At 59.1% G+C, this 11,590-nt stretch overlaps 1 protein-coding gene across 1 annotated transcript in view; it reads left to right on the forward strand.

Moving 5' to 3' along the window:
- Positions 1-5,917, forward strand: part of LOC138351576 (uncharacterized) — a 31,465-nt gene extending 25,548 nt beyond the window's left edge. The window contains exons 3-6 of the mRNA XM_069303371.1: positions 2,646-3,600; positions 3,709-4,278; positions 4,362-4,859; positions 5,099-5,917. Of these exons, the coding sequence (XP_069159472.1) occupies positions 2,646-3,600; positions 3,709-4,278; positions 4,362-4,859; positions 5,099-5,917 (2,842 nt within the window). The remainder of the gene's footprint in view (positions 1-2,645; positions 3,601-3,708; positions 4,279-4,361; positions 4,860-5,098) is intronic.
- Positions 5,918-11,590: the final 5,673 nt, after the last annotated feature.

Below are 11,590 nucleotides of genomic sequence, written 5' to 3' on the forward strand. Positions count from 1 at the left end.
AAACCCAAGACATCCATAAGCTCCCTTGCTTTACCCTCTCCCGCACAATCTGAGTCCTTTCCTCTGGTGTCACCTGCCGCCATTTCTGCCCCGCCTCTCCCCAGTGCTCGACGCCATGCCCGGTGTTTACGTGTTACATGCTGTCTCTTCACTCTCCTCGTTATCTACTGTGTGCCCCTGCGACTCTTGCTGGAGAGTATCTTGCAGAGAATATCATATCATGCATGATATTCCTTCCCCCTCTGTCGTTGGGTTCTCCCTGGCATACAGCCCTCTGGGCCGAGTTCCACCCTCCACCCAATCATTATCGTGTCTTCCCCTCTCGTTCTCTCTTCCCACAGGAGACGATAGCGGCTCTCTCTCTCTCTCTCTCTCTCTCTCAGTAACATGATGCTGCCACACGTGTATTTCTCTCTCTCTCTCTCTCTCTCTCGGTGAGAACCGTAAGCCTGGTCCCTCTGCCCCTTCCTCCCTGGCGGGTAATGGGCGTTAGTTCTTCACCCACCTCCTCCCCTCCGTTCTTGTTCCTGCAGCTCCTCCGGTCTCGGTAGTGGAGTCATCTGACCTTGTTATAGGAGTCCCCATCGCAGTGGGTCCTTCCTCTAAGCTTTTACTAATCCTGAACATGTCGTAGTTACTGTGGCTCCTCCGTCCGACGTCTCGCCTCAGCTCCTTACCGCAGCCTTCTCCGCCTGACCATCTCTGTTGACTTTACCTGCGCTTCCCAACCCTGATTTCTCTGTTCTGTACCCGTTGCCTCTTGTCTTTAATTGTTTGTCTTCTTGACAAAGTTGTTCTTCACCATGTTTGTTCTTCAATGGAATATCTGCGCCTTGAATACCATTTTAGTGAGGTGCCACTTTTGATCTTGCAGTTTTCATTGCTTTCTATTTTCTCTCCAGAAACTCATGTTTGGCGCTTGTCCCGTTCCACTCTACAGTTATTCCTTCCTCTCCTTCCCACTTGGGGTGGACGGTAGAGTGACGGTCTTGCTTCATGCAGGTCGGTGTTCAATCCCCGACCGTCCAAGTGGTTGAGCACCATTTCTTCCCTCCCCCCCCCCGTCCCATTCCAAATCCTTATCGTGACCCCTTCCAAAGACTTTATAATCGTAATAGCTTAGCGCTTTCTCCCAGATAATTCCCTTCCCTTCCCCTATAATGATCTTTTCACCCTTTTGGACTCCAGTCCGCCTTGTCCCTCGGCAGTGGCTGGTGTTCAGCATGAGATGCTGTCATCCCCTCCGTGCTACTTGCAGTATTTGCTGCGTGTCTGTAGTCACATTTGGGAGTCGACCTTTGGTCCCTGCTGACTGGTTCGATACAGTTGTTCTTCCCTTAAGAAACCCTGGTACTCAAGGGACTTCTCCCTAAGGATTTTTGTCCTATTGCCCTAACAAAATGTGTTTGCAAAGTCTTTGAGCTTATGATTAATGTGCATCTCATGTGGTTCCTGGAACATCATTGATACAATTCCCCCCTTCCCCCCCTCCTTCCCCTCCCAGTTTGGTGTTGGCAAGTGACGCAGCACGACACATATTTTGGTGAACTTAGACGTCTACATTTGCGCTGCCTTTATTGCGAAACTTTGTTGCGAAACCTTCAGGAGGGACCTGTTCCCTCACCCCACTTTCCTGTTCTTGCAAGAGTCTTTCTTTCTTGTTCTTGCAAGAGTCTTTCTTTCTTGTTCTTGCAAGAGTCTTTCTTTCTTGTTCTTGCAAGAGTCTTTCTTTCTTATTCTTGCAAGAGTCTCTCAGTTGGCATTACCATTGTGAATATGTTGTGAATTCATGGAAGACCTTGATCCACATATTGAAGACTTATTCTCCATCCAACCCCCTGAACATTTCTCCAGGGGGGGGGGAGGCATGTTCAGGCATGTTCATGCCTTCAACAAGGCTCATACTGCTGTCTTGAAAAGCCTTTTCCTTGAATATGTTTCCTCTCTTTCTCTCTCACACTTCACTGCTCAGGTCACTGATGGGTCTAAGTCTGCCGACGGTGATAGCAGACTCTGGCGCATCTCTCGATCAACCGTACATAGCCGCCGCCGCCGCCTGCCCCCAGCGACCAGCAGCACCCTCACGGCAGAACATAGCCGCCGCCGCCGCTTGCCCCAGCGACCACCAGCACCCTCACGGCAGAACATAGCCGCCGCCGCCGCCGCCGCCTGCCCCCAGCGACCAGCAGCACCCCTCACGGCAGAACATAGCCGCCGCCGCCTGCCCCCAGCGACCAGCAGCACCCTCACGGCAGAACATAGCCTCCGCCGCCTGCCCCCAGCGACCAGCAGCACCCCTCACGGCAGAACATAGCCGTCGCCGCCTGCCCCCAGCGACCAGCAGCACCCTCACGGCAGAACATAGCCGCCGCCGCCTGCCCCCAGCGACCAGCAGCGCCCTCACGGCAGAACATAGCCGCCGCCGCCTGCCCCCAGCGACCAGCAGCACCCTCACGGCAGAACATAGCCGCTGCCGCCTGCCCCCAGCGACCAGCAGCGCCCTCACGGCAGAACATAGCCGCCGCCGCCTGCCCCCAGCGACCAGCAGCACCCCTCACGGCAGAACATAGCCGCCGCCGCCTGCCCCCAGCAACCAGCAGCACCCCTCACGGCAGAACATAGCCGCCGCCGCCGCCTGCCCCCAGCGACCTGCAGCACCCCTCACGGCAGAACATAGCCGCCGCCGCCTGCCCCCAGCGACCAGCAGCGCCCTCACGGGAGAACATAGCCGCTGCCGCCTGCCCCCAGCGACCAGCAGCACCCTCACGGCAGGACATAGCCGCCGCCGCCTGCCCCCAGCGACCAGCAGCACCCTCACGGCAGAACATAGCCGCCGCCGCCTGCCCCCAGCGACCAACAGCGCCCTCACGGCAGAACATAACCGCCGCCGCCTGCCCCCAGCGACCAGCAGCGCCCTCACGGCAGAACATAACCGCCGCCGCCTGCCCCCAGCGACCAGCAGCGCCCTCACGGCAGAACATAGCCGCCGCCGCCGCCGCCTGCCCCCATCGACCAGCAGCGCCCTCACGGCAGAACATAGCCGCCGCCGCCGCCGCCGCCGCCTGCCCCCATCGACCAGCAGCGCCCTCACGGCAGAACATAGCCGCCGCCGCCGCCGCCGCCTGCCCCCATCGACCAGCAGCGCCCTCACGGCAGAACATAGCCGCCGCCGCCGCCTGCCCCCAGCGACCAGCAGCGCCCTCACGGCAGAACATAGCCGCCGCCGCCTGCCCCCAGCGACCAGCAGCACCCTCACGGCAGAACATAGCCGCCGCCGCCTGCCCCCAGCGATCAGCAGCACCCTCACGGCAGAACATAGCCGCCGCCGCCTGCCCCCAGCGACCAGCAGCACCCCTCACGGCAGAACATAGCTGCCGCCGCCTGCCCCCAGCGACCAGCAGCGCCCTCACGGCAGAACATAGCCGCCGCCGCCGCCGCCGCCGCCTGCCCCCAGCGACCAGCAGCGCCCTCACGGCAGAACATAGCCGCCGCCGCCGCCGCCGCCTGCCCCCAGCGACCAGCAGCGCCCTCACGGCAGAACATAGCCGCCGCCGCCGCCGCCGCCGCCGCCTGCCCCCAGCGACCAGCAGCGCCCTCACGGCAGAACATAGCCGCCGCCGCCTGCCCTCAGCGACCAGCAGCACCCCTCACGGCAGAACATAGCCGCCGCCGCCTGCACCCAGCGACCAGCAGCACCCCTCACGGCAGAACATAGCCGCCGCCGCCTGCCCCCAGCGACCAGCAGCACCCTCACGGCAGAACATAACCGCCGCCGCCTGCCCCCAGCGACCAGCAGCGCCCTCACGGCAGAACATAGCCGCCGCCGCCGCCGCCGCCGCCTGCCCCCATCGACCAGCAGCGCCCTCACGGCAGAACATAGCCGCCGCCGCCGCCGCCGCCGCCTGCCCCCATCGACCAGCAGCGCCCTCACGGCAGAACATAGCCGCCGCCGCCGCCGCCGCCTGCCCCCATCGACCAGCAGCGCCCTCACGGCAGAACATAGCCGCCGCCGCCTGCCCCCAGCGACCAGCAGCACCCCTCACGGCAGAACATAGCTGCCGCCGCCTGCCCCCAGCGACCAGCAGCGCCCTCACGGCAGAACATAGCCGCCGCCGCCGCCGCCGCCGCCTGCCCCCAGCGACCAGCAGCGCCCTCACGGCAGAACATAGCCGCCGCCGCCGCCGCCGCCTGCCCCCAGCGACCAGCAGCGCCCTCACGGCAGAACATAGCCGCCGCCGCCGCCGCCGCCTGCCCCCAGCGACCAGCAGCGCCCTCACGGCAGAACATAGCCGCCGCCGCCTGCCCTCAGCGACCAGCAGCACCCCTCACGGCAGAACATAACCGCCGCCGCCTGCCCCCAGCGACCAGCAGCGCCCTCACGGCAGAACATAGCCGCCGCCGCCGCCGCCGCCGCCTGCCCCCATCGACCAGCAGCGCCCTCACGGCAGAACATAGCCGCCGCCGCCGCCGCCGCCGCCTGCCCCCATCGACCAGCAGCGCCCTCACGGCAGAACATAGCCGCCGCCGCCGCCGCCGCCTGCCCCCATCGACCAGCAGCGCCCTCACGGCAGAACATAGCCGCCGCCGCCGCCGCCGCCTGCCCCCAGCGACCAGCAGCGCCCTCACGGCAGAACATAGCCGCCGCCGCCGCCGCCGCCTGCCCCCAGCGACCAGCAGCGCCCTCACGGCAGAACATAGCCGCCGCCGCCGCCGCCGCCTGCCCCCAGCGACCAGCAGCGCCCTCACGGCAGAACATAGCCGCCGCCGCCGCTGCCGCCTGCCCCCAGCGACCAGCAGCGCCCTCACGGCAGAACATAGCCGCCGCCGCCTGCCCCCAGCGACCAGCAGCACCCCTCACGGCAGAACATAGCCGCCGCCGCCTGCACCCAGCGACCAGCAGCACCCCTCACGGCAGAACATAGCCGCCGCCGCCTGCCCCCAGCGACCAGCAGCACCCCTCACGGCAGAACATAGCCGCCGCCGCCTGCACCCAGCGACCAGCAGCACCCCTCACGGCAGAACATAGCCGCCGCCGCCTGCCCCCAGCGACCAGCAGCACCCCTCACGGCAGAACATAGCCGCCGCCACCTGCCCCCAGCGACCAGCAGCACCCTCACGGCAGAACGTAGCCGCCGCCTGCCCCCAGCGACCAGCAGCGCCCTCACGGCAGAACATAGCCGCCGCCGCCTGCCCCCAGCGACCAGCAGCGCCCTCACGGCAGAACATAGCCGCCGCCGCCTGCCCCCAGCGACCAGCAGCGCCCTCACGGCAGAACATAGCCGCCGCCGCCTGCCCCCAGCGACCAGCAGCGCCCTCACGGCAGAACATAGCCGCCGCCGCCGCCTGCCCCCAGCGACCAGCAGCGCCCTCACGGCAGAACATAGCCGCCGCCGCCTGCCCCCAGCGACCAGCAGCGCCCTCACGGCAGAACATAGCCGCCGCCGCCTGCCCCCAGCGACCAGCAGCACCCTCACGGCAGAACATAGCCGCCGCCGCCTGCCCCCAGCGACCAGCAGCACCCTCACGGCAGAACATAGCCGCCGCCGCCTGCCCCCAGCGACCAGCAGCGCCCTCACGGCAGAACATAACCGCCGCCGCCTGCCCCCAGCGACCAGCAGCGCCCTCACGGCAGAACATAACCGCCGCCGCCTGCCCCCAGCGACCAGCAGCGCCCTCACGGCAGAACATAGCCGCCGCCGCCGCCGCCGCCGCCTGCCCCCATCGACCAGCAGCGCCCTCACGGCAGAACATAGCCGCCGCCGCCGCCGCCTGCCCCCAGCGACCAGCAGCGCCCTCACGGCAAAACATAGCTGCCGCCGCCTGCCCCCAGCGACCAGCAGCACCCCTCACGGCAGAACATAGCCGCCGCCGCCGCCTGCCCCCAGCGACCAGCAGCACCCCTCACGGCAGAACATAGCCGCCGCCGCCTGCCCCCAGCGACCAGCAGCACCCCTCATGGCAGAACATAGCCGCCGCCGCCTGCCCCCAGCGACCAGCAGCACCCTCACGGCAGAACATAGCCGCCGCCGCCTGCCCCCAGCGACCAGCAGCACCCCTCACGGCAGAACATAGCCGCCGCCGCCTGCCCCCAGCGACCAGCAGCACCCCTCACGGCAGAACATAGCCGCCGCCGCCTGCCCCCAGCGACCAGCAGCACCTTCACGGCAGAACATAGCCGCCGCCGCCGCCTGCCCCCAGCGACTAGCAGCACCCTCACGGCAGAACATAGCCGCCGCCGCCTGCCCCCAGCGACCAGCAGCACCCCTCACGGCAGAACATAGCCGCCGCCGCCGCCTGCCCCCAGCGACCAGCAGCACCCTCACGGCAGAACATAGCCGCCGCCGCCTGCCCCCAGCGACCAGCAGCACCCCTCACGGCAGAACATAGCCGCCGCCGCCGCCTGCCCCCAGCGACCAGCAGCACCCCTCACGGCAGAACATAACCCGCTTGTGTATCCTCTTCGTCAGTGGTTCTCCCCAGAGACTTGTAACTCTTCATATCCCGTAGTGGTGGATATCCCATTCCGGCTGTTGCTTATCTCTTGCAGAGATAATAAGATATTTTCATTGTGGACGGCTGTCAGCCATATTGGAGTTCCCGGGAAGGTACTCGAGGATGCCGCCGCTAAGGAGGCCATTTATGCTTGCAACGTTTCCCGGAAAGGGATTTCCTATTCAGGTTTCTAACCGGTCATTCGTCCTGCAATCTGACGGCTGAGTTAACAGCGCACGGGATTCGTAGTCCTAAGGTTCCAGGCTCGATTCCCGGCGCTGGCGGAAACAAACGGGCAGAGTTTCTTGCACCCTGATGCTCTGTTCACCTTGCAGTAAATAGGTACCTGGGAGTTAGACAGTTGCTACGGGCTATTTCCTGAGAATGTGTAACAAAAAGGAAGCCTGGTCGAGGACTGGGCCGCGGGGACGCTAAGCCCCGAAATCATCTCAAGATAACGTCAAGAAGATAAGGATCGTTGGGCAGGCGTGGAGGTAATAGAGAGCCATGCTCTTTAAAGTGATCTCTCTCCCTGGGTCTTCCTCCTACCAATAGGCAGTATAGGGAACAGCTAGTACAGAAGGCAGCTAGTATTGAAGGTAGCTAGTATATAAGGCAGCTATTATGTAAGGCAGCTTGCATGGGCAGCAGCTAGCATGGAAGGCAGCTAGTTCAAAAGATAGCTAGTTCAGAAGATAGCTAGTTCAGAAGATAGCTAGTACAGAAGATAGCTAGTATAGAAGATAGCTATTACAGAAGATAGTACAAAAGATAGCTAGTACAGAAGATAGCTAGTATAGAAGATAGCTATTACAGAAGATAGTACAAAAGATAGCTAGTACAGAAGGCAGCTAGTACAAAAGATAGCTAGTACAGAAGATAGCTAGTATAGAAAATAGCTATTACAGAAGATAGTACAAAAGATAGCGAAGATAGATAGTACAAAAGATAGCTAGTACAAAAGATAGCTAGTGCAAAAGATAACTAGTACAAAAGATAGCTAGTAATATGGGATTTACTCTTCGAGTTAATATTCTCCTAGTTCATTTCCAGCAGTATATAAATTATAGACATATGGTAAAAATTATAGATAAATATATTCCAATTTAAATCACTGTTAATTACTCAATTTATCAAAGCAACAAATTATATGAATTACTCAAAAGACTTCGATTCTAAAGAAACGTAAAGAGATATTTCCTGCTTAGTTACTGTAGACTTTTTTGATCAGGTCTGATGCTGAGAATACGATGCTGTTTAAATTAATTATAATTTTACGCTGAGGGGCGAGTTTATTGGGCAGCGTCACTCATCCTGTGAGTGGACACACCGCCATAGTGACAGTATTGGGCAGCGTTACTCATCTTGTGGGTGGACACACCGCCATAGTGACAGTATTGAGCAGCGTCACTCATCCTGTGGGTGGACACACCGCCATAGTGACAGTATTGGGCAGCGTTACTCATCTTGTGGGTGGACACACCGCCATAGTGACAGTATTGGGCAGCGTTACTCATCTTGTGAGTGGACACACCGCCATAGTGACAGTATTGGGCAGCGTCACTCATCCTGTGAGTGGACACACCACCATAGTGACAGTATTGGGCAGCGTTACTCATCTTGTGAGTGGACACACCGCCATAGTGACAGTATTGGGCAGCGTCACTCATCCTGTGGGTGGACACACCACCATAGTGACAGTATTGGGCAGCGTTACTCATCTTGTGGGTGGACACACCGCCATAGTGGCAGTATTGGGCAGCGTTACTCATCTTGTGGGTGGACACACCACCATAGTGACAGTATTGGGCAGCGTTACTCATCTTGTGGGTGGACACACCGCCATAGTGACAGTATTGGGCAGCGTTACTCATCTTGTGGGTGGACACACCGCCATAGTGACAGTATTGGGCAGCGTCACTCATCCTGTGAGTGGACACACCGCCATAGTGACAGTATTGGGCAGCGTCACTCATCCTGTGGGTGGACACACCACCATAGTGACAGTATTGGGCAGCGTCACTCATCCTGTGAGTGGACACACCACCATAGTGACAGTATTGGGCAGCGTTACTCATCTTGTGAGTGGACACACCGCCATAGTGACAGTATTGGGCAGCGTCACTCATCCTGTGGGTGGACACACCGCCATAGTGACAGTATTGGGCAGCGTTACTCATCTTGTGGGTGGACACACCACCATAGTGACAGTATTGGGCAGCGTCACTCATCCTGTGGGTGGACACACCGCCATAGTGACAGTATTGGGCAGCGTTACTCATCTTGTGAGTGGACACACCGCCATAGTGACAGTATTGGGCAGCGTCACTCATCCTGTGGGTGGACACACCACCATAGTGACAGTATTGGGCAGCGTTACTCATCTTGTGAGTGGACACACCGCCATAGTGACAGTATTGGGCAGCGTCACTCATCCTGTGAGTGGACACACCACCATAGTGACAGTATTGGGCAGCGTTACTCATCTTGTGAGTGGACACACCGCCATAGTGACAGTATTGGGCAGCGTCACTCATCCTGTGGGTGGACACACCGCCATAGTGACAGTATTGGGCAGCGTTACTCATCTTGTGGGTGGACACACCGCCATAGTGACAGTATTGGGCAGCGTTACTCATCTTGTGGGTGGACACACCACCATAGTGACAGTATTGGGCAGCGTTACTCATCTTGTGGGTGGACACACCACCATAGTGACAGTATTGAGCAGCGTCACTCATCCTGTGGGTGGACACACCACCATAGTGACAGTATTGGGCAGCGCCACTCATCCTGTGAGTGGACACACCACCATAGTGACAGTATTGGGCAGCGCCACTCATCCTGTGAGTGGACACGCCGCCATAGTGACAGTATTGGGCAGCGCCACTCATCCTGTGAGTGGACAGACCGCCATAGTGACAGTATTGGGCAGCGTTACTCATCTTGTGGGTGGACACACCGCCATAGTGACAGTATTGGGCAGCGTCACTCATCCTGTGAGTGGACACACCGCCATAGTGACAGTATTGGGCAGCGTTACTCATCCTGTGGGTGGACACACCGCCATAGTGACAGTATTGGGCAGCGCCACTCATCCTGTGGGTGGACACACCACCATAGTGACAGTATTGGGCAGCGTTACTCATCCTGTGGGTGGACACACCACCATAGTGACAGTATTGAGCAGCGTCACTCATCCTGTGGGTGGACACACCGCCATAGTGACAGTATTGAGCAGCGTCACTCATCCTGTGGGTGGACACACCGCCATAGTGACAGTATTGGGCAGCGCCACTCATCCTGTGAGTGGACACACCGCCATAGTGACAGTATTGGGCAGCGCCACTCATCCTGTGGGTGGACACACCACCATAGTGACAGTATTGGGCAGCGTTACTCATCCTGTGGGTGGACACACCACCATAGTGACAGTATTGGGCAGCGCCACTCATCCTGTGAGTGGACACACCGCCATAGTGAAAGTATTGGGCAGCGCCACTCATCCTGTGAGTGGACACACCGCCATAGTGACAGTATTGGGCAGTGCCACTCATCCTGTGAGTGGACACACCGCCATAGTGACAGTATTGAGCAGCGCCACTCATCCTGTGAGTGGACACACCGCCATAGTGTCAGTATTGGGCAGCGCCACTCATCCTGTGAGTGGACACACCGCCATAGTGACAGTATTGGGCAGCGCCACTCATCCTGTGAGTGGACACAAAGCCATAGTGACAGTATTGAGCAGCGCCACTCATCCTGTGAGTGGACACACCGCCATAGTGACAGTATTGGGCAGCGCCACTCATCCTGTGAGTGGACACGCCGCCATAGTGACAGTATTGGGCAGCGTCACTCATCCTGTGAGTGGACACACCACCATAATGACAGTATTGGGCAGCGTCACTCATCCTGTGAGTGGACACACCGCCATAGTGACAGTATTGGGCAGCGCCACTCGTCCTGCGAGTGGACACACCACCATAGTGACAGTATTGGGCAGCGCCACTCGTCCTGCGAGTGGACACACCGCCATAGTGACAGTATTGGGCAGCGCCACTCATCCTGCGAGTGGACACACCGCCATAGTGACAGTATTGGGCAGCGCCACTCATCCTGTGAGTGGACACACCACCATAGTGACAGTATTGGGCAGCGCCACTCATCCTGCGAGTGGACACACCGCCATAGTGACAGTATTGGGCAACGCCACTCATCCTGCGAGTGGACACACCGCCATAGTGACAGTATTTGGCAGCGCCACTCATCCTGTGAGTGGACACACCACCATAGTGACAGTATTGGGCAGCGCCACTCATCCTGTGAGTGGACACACCACCATAGTGACAGTATTGGGCAGCGCCACTCATCCTGTGAGTGGACACACCACCATAGTGACAGTATTGGGCAGCGCCGCTCATCCTGTGAGTGGACACACCGCCATAGTGACAGTATTGGGCAGCGCCACTCATCCTGTGAGTGGACACACCACCATAGTGACAGTATTGGGCAGCGCCACTCATCCTGTGAGTGGACACACCACCATAGTGACAGTATTGGGCAGCGCCACTCATCCTGTGAGTGGACACACCGCCATAGCAGCATGTACAACACTCCCCAATAGGAAGAAAACCCGCTGGGTTGTTCATCCTGTCACTTGTACCCAGACACAGCTGGGACTTGCTTAACTGTCTCAAGTGAACAGCTCCTCAAACAAGAAGATTAACATCTATCAACCCTTAAAAGCTTACGTTATCTTGCGGGTGCAAAATGGGGAAATCTTTTAAGAACAGTATCAATATTTGACAAATAGTGTTTTCCTAACTCAAACAATGTTGGGTTTATTATTCTACACATATTCCTAATATCTCTCAGGTGTTCACATTCACGTAGATAGTGGTCAAGGCGGTGTCCATCACTCTCACCACAGATTCTGCAACTTCGCTGATCAACTGTTGTTTCCATTCCGTATCTCCATGGATATTTGTATCCAAGACGGATTCTCGCTATTACTGATTCTCTCCCTCGTCCTCCTCCTCTTCGGCCATAATGACTGGGATTGCCAGCTGCAACCATGTTGTACCATCGTACAGGT

This window comes from Procambarus clarkii, chromosome 50 (genome assembly GCF_040958095.1).
Source record: "Procambarus clarkii isolate CNS0578487 chromosome 50, FALCON_Pclarkii_2.0, whole genome shotgun sequence".
Classification (NCBI taxonomy): domain Eukaryota; kingdom Metazoa; phylum Arthropoda; class Malacostraca; order Decapoda; family Cambaridae; genus Procambarus; species Procambarus clarkii.